The 7,697-nt window shown below is 40.6% G+C and overlaps 1 protein-coding gene across 1 annotated transcript in view; it reads left to right on the forward strand.

Annotated features, from left to right (window-relative positions):
• Positions 1-7,697, forward strand: part of IQCJ (IQ motif containing J) — a 189,765-nt gene extending 182,068 nt beyond the window's left edge. The window contains exon 4 of the mRNA XM_017890524.1: positions 6,500-7,697. Within this exon, the coding sequence (XP_017746013.1) occupies positions 6,500-6,683 (184 nt within the window). The 3' untranslated portion in view covers positions 6,684-7,697. The remainder of the gene's footprint in view (positions 1-6,499) is intronic.

A 7,697-nucleotide genomic window follows, 5' to 3' on the forward strand; every position in this document is an offset into this window, starting at 1 on the left:
CAGTATTGGGGTGGGAGTTACCCAATTTTCCAGGTGTTCTGTGTCTCAGTTCCCCTGGCTAGGAAAAGGGATTCCCTTCCCCCTTGCGCTTCCCACGTGAGGCAATTCCTTGCCCTGCTTCAGCTCTCGCTGGTTGGGCTGCAACAGCTGACCAGCACCGATTGTCTGGCACTCCCTAGTGAGATGACCCCAGTACCTCAGTTGAAAATGCAGAAATCACCGGTCTTCTGTGTCGCTTGCGCTGGGAGTTGGAGACTGGAGCTGTTCTTATTCGGCCATCTTGCTCCGCCCCTCTGAGAGAGCATTTACAAAAGAACTTTAAAGATGTTTAGTAAACCCTTATTAAATTGCATGTGAGAGTAATACATATCTACTTTAGTCGAAAATTTAATTAAAAGAAGATACGAGAGAAGAGTGGTTGAGAGCACAGACTTTGGAATTTGAGTAACTTAGGTTCAAATCCCAGCTCTGCTTTTTACCTGCTGTGTGACCTTGGGAACACCAATGGCCTCTCTGGGCCTCAGCTGCACTTCTCTGTAAAATGAGAATGCTAACATGTCTTATTAAATTGTAATCAGCTTTCAATGAGAAAATTCAAGACTAGACATTTAGTCTAGTGTATTTTTTCCATGCAAACATACTTTTTTCAAACATATTTTTATGTCCACTTGGGCTAATAAAACATTGCCAGGAGGGATCCTTAGATGACTTGCAACGGTGACTTCAAAGTATTTGAAAGTGTTTGATATGTCCTTTCCTTGAATAATTGTAATAGTTTATCTAGGAGTTCTATTTGTCAAGTTTGGGCTAAGTAACTTACATACATTATCTTTGACTTCTTGCAGGGGTTACAAAGACGTTATTCTTACTCCTATTTTATGGATAAGCAAGAGTGAGGCCAGCATGTTTAGTATTTTGTCTAAAGCTACAGCTCATGAGAGGTAACTAGGCAAGAACCTCTATGACTCTAAGCACGCTTTATCATGAGATAAAACTTTTTCTTTTTTGAGCTATTTCTGGGATGCAATGTTAGAAGAATTACATTTGTTAATCACCTGTAACATATGTCCCAGAACTGTGGAGTGGTCACTGCCCTCAAGGATTGTACATTCTAGTGGGGGAAGAGGACTTGTTTGAAAAGAGGCAACTGGATTGGCCTAATCTGATACTCTTCTTTTTGGGTGTTTAATAGCATTGCAGGACCACTATTCTCTTTCTTAGACTCAGTAACCCTGAGTGCATTATTTCTGAAGTGCCTTCTCAGACCTTATAAAGAAAAGAGTGTTATAGATCCAGGACCCAAATTGCCCCAATTCTCGTGTGTGAGAACATCGGCATTCTTGACAGTCTGCAGAGTCATAGGTATTTGAGAAGAGACCTGTGGAAAGAGCCAAGAGGGCATAGGCCCTGGTGCATAGGAAGCATCATCCATCAGTGTGGCAGTGAAGTCGAGAGCTACAAACCAGACGGATGCTGGAGTGGAGGGGAAGCAGGCTGGAGAGAGAGGGCAGTTTCTGTGGGAAACCTGCCTGTTGCATGCAGTGGCCCCGTATTGACATTTGAGCAAGTTTGTATCAGGATACAGCGTTGGGATAGGTAACAAATGATGAAAATATGATATATCTGTTAGGATAGCTTTTAGTTAGCTGCACGTAGAAAAATCAGCAAACAGACTGAAACAAGTAGGAGTTCTCCTTCTCCACTCACAGTCAGTATATGACAAGCCAAACCCACTCTGCTTCTCCATTTGTGCCTTTTGCTGACCCTTAAGGAGGGAACACATGTAATGGGGGCCAGGGATCTGCTCCGAGTGTTGGGAATGATGATCACTTCCCATCTTGTTCCCTGAGACTGGCCAGGACTCTTTGGTTGTCAGTATCAGAAACTCAACTCAAACTAATTTATAGATGTAAACAAGATTATATTGAATCACATAACAGAAACACCCATGGTCTAACGTGCTTTAAGCACAGTGAAACCCAGGTGGTTGGGCAAGGTCATCAGGCATCTGTCTTTCCTCTTCTGTAAACTCTGCTCTTCCCATGATTCATTCTCATGTGGCCTCTCCCAACATTGCAACAGAGTGGCCACTGCCAGCTCTAGGCTTGCAGGTAGTTTCAGCTCTGCTTGCTGAAACTTTAGATGAAAAAGAGGGCCTTTTTCTCAGTAGTCTCAGTACAATCCCCAGAGCAGCCTTTAATAGACCTGGCTTGAACCATGTGTGCATCTCCAAAATGAACTAACCACTGCCCTCTGGCTGGTGAGCCCAGGGGAATGGGCCACCGTCTACAGTGATAGGGTAGAATCTGTTTCATCCAAAGCTCACTAGTAGAGAGTTGGTGGATCCGCAAAACCAATGAAAAGGAGAAATTAATACTGGGCACGCAAAATCTACCCATGTGATAATCATGGTGCCTCCCTCACAGCTCACTTGTGGTAAGGATTGAATGGGAGAATGCACACAAAAAAGAGCTCTATGTACATCAGCTATTGTCTCCAGGAAACTCAGATTCAATGTATCCTCTCTCACCGTGTCCTCTTTCGTTCATCCCTAAATTCAGCCTACTTGAGTCATAATGTATTTTGAGTTTTTTATAATTGTTTGGTAACATATAATAAATAGTACTTTCTCATTAAAAAAATCAACATTTCTGGCTGTTCTTGAAAAGTTGAAACATCTGTCAATTATCAACTTCACCAAAGCAGAGTTGCCCACACTGCCCAGTCTGCACCCAACTGCCCAGTCTGCCCCCAACCTGACCCCAGGTGGCTTCTGAGATCCTCTTCCCAACTTTGTAGCCTCAGACTTAACTGCTCTTCTCTGGGATCCTCCTGCTTCCTGCCTGTTGTCTTCACTTCTGTGCCTTTGCCCAAAGATTTTCTTCCTCCCTATCAATCTCAATCTTATCCATGCCTTAGGACTAATTAAAATGCTAGGACTCCCTCAAGCCTTCTCTAAGCACCCTAGCTCTCTGAGAGCCCTTTCCTCTCCTCTGCTCTTCTAGATAAACACATCCCTTGGCAACCAGGACTGCACAGACTGTGAGTCCCCCAAATGGCTGTGAGTGCACGAGAGAGCCAACTGCACTGTAAAACAAACAGGGATATACAGAAAAAGGGCAGAGGCAGGCAGATTGTGCCACCCCTGCTATGAGAGAAGATAGATAGGAATTGACCTGGCAAAAAAAAAATTATTGAAAATGTATTTGTCATCTGTTTAGATATAAACTCTTACACTTTATTTATAATTCAAAATACAGGAACACACAAATGTGCTTTCTTACTTTAACAAGCCTTTAAAGAATTATATGAATAGCATTGTCTAGTTTCAAAAATAAAAATGTCAAGGTAGTGTGTAATTTACTCTGTGGCCACAAAGGAGACTTGTGAGCAGGAATTATGATACATCTACGAGAAGAAGGCTGAAAGTGATTCATTATGATTGAGAGATGAGGTGCTTCTACGTTTTATTTTAGTTCCCTCTTACAGTAAAATAGCATCTGGAGATGGTATTAAGACAGCTTAATATTGGAACAATTTAATCTTTGAAGGTCATGTTGTAGGAATGGCCAAGGGAAGTAAATAACATGTGATGTAAACACTTTTCTATGATACAGAGAGTAACATAGCATAGCTCCATCACTAAAAAACAGTGTAGCAATTTTGGGTAATAGCCTGGTGTGACATGAGGGCCCTGTCATTTTTTAACCCCAAATGCTAATTTAAAGACTCGTCCAGCTTATCTAGTCCTTAAAACTGTAATTATGAAGGACAAGTAGTAACGAGAAATATATATATCATATTATGGCATGTTTTAAAAATAATAAGGTCGTGTAATACATTGTTTTTACATATGTGGATGTCTATAAAGTAAATATTACAAAATAAAATAACTCCTGTATTAAGAAAGTCAGTGGATGTATAGATGTTTTAAATACATATTTTAAAAGTACTTAATATTATCACCTTATAAATTAAAAAAAGGATATCCATTAACTAGGAAGAAAATAATATTGTCTTCTTAATACCTGACTTAAGGAGAACTGGTATGCCTATTTCCAAATTCCATAAAACCAGGAGGGAGAAGAGGATGTTTTAAGTGCAAATTCCTTTGCAAACCTCTCATCTCAGCTTTGCCCAATGTTACTTGGTTCTTTACAGGTGTCACTCTGCCCTCTGGTGTTCAACAAGCTAAAATGTAATATCTCAAATGGTCACTATATTTTGTTTTTATATTTTCTGAGTAATGAAGACGATTTAAAGGGGGGAATAAAAAAGACAGTGTAGAATACCGCAAAGTCCTAGAAAGTTGTGGGTGTTCTATGGGTTGTCAACATTTTCTAATTTTTAAACTGCCTTTAAAATGTTACACATTTTGAGCTTTTGATGGGCAGGTTTAGAGACTTGAGGCACCTGCAAGCAGCAGAACTTGTTAGCTGGGCTCTGGGATACCCCAAGCAACTCGGAGGATCTGAAAATCACCGACAGCTTCCTTAAGTTCACTCTTCACTGATATGACGGGTCCTGAAGAAGCAACAGGAGCACCAAACTCAGGCGGGCAATCTTACAGGACGCCCTTCCCATTCTGCTTCAAATCTTTAAGCCAAAGAAAAACAGAAATAGAAATGCACTTTGAGCAAGATTTCACAATAAAACAGTGACCAAGTATAATTCAAATTTGGGCCAGATTCTGCTTTAGTGGGGCTTGAAGTATGTATAATCTGAAAAGTCCTTAAAAAAAAAAACACTCTAAAATACCTTATTTTACAATTCTATACAAATCATGAAGAGCCCCTCATCAGGGTCTTGGAATAGGCTCCTGGCCTTTAAGGAAGAACCCCTAAAAGCTTAAGTTTCCTAGCTTCAGGGAATTGACCACTGATCCAAAAGTATTGTTTTCACTACAGTTTCTGGACTTTTCCTTGAGCATTATAATTCTCAGACCTTTAATAAATTAGGGAAACATACAAATTCGATAATGTGGTAGCATTTTTGTGTTATTTATATCCTGTGACCATTGAGAATTGATAATGATCTTTGAACTATTCCAGTCAAATGAAAATAAATCAGTTTGTTTATTCAGAAACAACTTTAATGACTTAGGTTGTGCGTGGAAGAATTACAGAAGATCAGATGCTTCCAGGAGTTTAGAAAAGATAGTGATGGAAATAATACAGCTATCTTAAACTACTTTAAAAGGCTGAATCCTAACAACTGGTCTGCATGTACTGCTGACTCCCAGAAGAGGTTAGATTGTGTTCAGTGACCCCCTATGAAAACCTAGATGTTAATCTCAAAGATCAGAAGCCAGTCTGATGTGGTTTGGCTCTGTGTCCCTACCCAAATCTCACCTTGAATTGTAATGATCCCCACATGTCAAGGGTGTGACCAGATGTAGATAATTGAATCATGGGGGCAATTTCCTCCATGCCGTTCTGTTGATAGTGAGTTCTCAGGAGGTCTGGTGGTTTTACAAAGGGCTTCCCCCTTTACTCAGCACTCATTCTCTCTCCTGCCACTCTGTGAAGAGGTGCCTCCTACCATGATTGTAAGTTTCCTGAGGCCTCCCCAGCCATGCAGAACTGTGAGTCAATTAAACCTCTTTTCTTTATAAATTACCCAGTCTCAGGTATTTCTTCATAGCAACATGAAAACGGGCTAATACACAGTCTGTCCATGGGGGAGTCAGTTAGCTTATACTAAGAAGAGGTTTCTATTATCCTAAGCAGAAGATAATTTATTTCTTCTGATACTAATCACAGAAAATAACTTCCTTAGGTGAAACCTGAAATAGCTGCCTGATCACATGACATTAATTCTCTGGGTAGTACATAACACTTGAATAATCTTTGTCCATTTCTTTCTTTATAATCTTTGTCCTTTTTCTATTCCCTTCCACAGTATATAAAACCCATGGTGCGGTGCTTTCGCCTGCCTTGTGCCCCACATCAGGGCCACTGCATTTGGCCATGCAGACTGCGTGGCACATCACTGACACCCTTCACCTTGCGGTCATGCAAAGGATAGCTCTGGAGCTGTGCACGGCAGAGTCCCTGTTCAGAGTCTATGGCTGACCCTGGCACAGAATGGCCCCTCAGAAATCACACACTGAGTGAATGCAGAAGTAGTAGTCAGCCTATTTATTATTCTCATTTAAAATATAAGATGAAAAATTGAAAGAGTTTTGTGTCTCATAAATCAAAGTACATTTACTTGTGCGAATTAGTTTGTTTTGACCATTGAATTTTATTATTAAGTTGACTCTTTTAAGCCAGTTGAGTGCAGTCAAGTCTGTGAAAGTCAAACCAGTAAGGCAGGGAGACAGTCTCAGTGGCCGAATTGAAGTTAAAGTTCAGGTCTCTTGGTTAACTACATCACATGCTGTGTGTTCTACTTCCCTTGTCACCAAAGCCAATTCCTTCAGACTCCTTGTGAATTTCTGAGTCTGTGGGCTATGATCCAGCAGTAATCATGTGTGTGCTGTTTTGTTTTGTTTCAGCATTCAGCGAGCATGGCGAGAGTACCTGCAGCGGCAGGAGCCCCTGGAGAAGAGGAGCCCGTCCCCACCCTCCCTCTCCTCAGAGAAGCTGAGCAGCTCTGTCAGCATGAACACCTTCTCCGACAGCAGCACACCCGTGAGTGTCATGTTTCTTTTTCTATGTCCTGATTTGACATTCAACTGAAAGCCTAGACTTTGGTTCTAAGAGAGAAATCTTGGGATGTGAGCAGGTGCTTTGTGACAGTGAGGATCTACGTTGCTTATTTGCTACACAGGAACCCATGGTGAGAGTTTTGTCACCTCAGAATGAAGACACAATTCATAAGCACAAAGTGAACTTTATCAAGTCTGGAGAAAATAGATTGCATTTATGTGTTCTTCTTTCTCTATTACGGAGGTGTGTTTTTTCCTTTTCTTTATAATAGCATATTTCTTTTGGTATGTGCTGTGTGTTTCTTTTATTGTGTGGTGCTAATATGATATAAGATGAGATTGGTTATAAGGAGTAGAAAGAGAACTTTTACAGGAAGAATCGAAAGTGGTCACACACTCAGGGGTTGCAACTCAAATGCCTCCAGGGACCAGGTAAGTCACCCTCATGACTGAGGTGGCTGACCTGTGCCCCTGGCTACAGGGAGAACATAGGCCTCACCCAAAGGGCAGCGCACTTGGCTCCTGAGAATGTGTCATCCTGTGACAATACAGGCAAGCATGGCCAAATGTGATTTTCTTTCTTTAGTAGATGTCAGAAATCTGTATTTTTTAAGTGTTAGCATCCAGTAATAAAATTTAAAAGGTAAAGCAACCCTGCCTACAGACCACAATTGACCTACAGGCCACCAGTTTAAGAAATCTGAGATAGAGAGTTAAGGAATAAGGGAAACTGCTGGAAGTATTTATTTTCTAAAAACTCCAAAAGTGGGAAGAAATCAGTGATGAGGGATTTATTAACCAGGGTTTTGTGGATTTAAGCATTGTGATCATTTGTAACCAGTCACTGAAATGCTGACGAGTTAGAGAAATGAAGTAATTACACAAGTATATTACTTCCAAAATTTTCCTTTACTATTGGTTATCATGTTTATTATGTGGTAAAAGGTTTCCCAACACTCAAAACAATGTATTCTTTTTGGGATCAGGTAAAAGTTACTGTATTTGAAATGTTTTCAGATGATTGCATTGCATATTCTTTAGTAAA

Source organism: Rhinopithecus bieti, unplaced genomic scaffold, assembly GCF_001698545.2.
Source record: "Rhinopithecus bieti isolate Rb0 unplaced genomic scaffold, ASM169854v2 scaffold_17971, whole genome shotgun sequence".
NCBI classification, from domain to species: domain Eukaryota; kingdom Metazoa; phylum Chordata; class Mammalia; order Primates; family Cercopithecidae; genus Rhinopithecus; species Rhinopithecus bieti.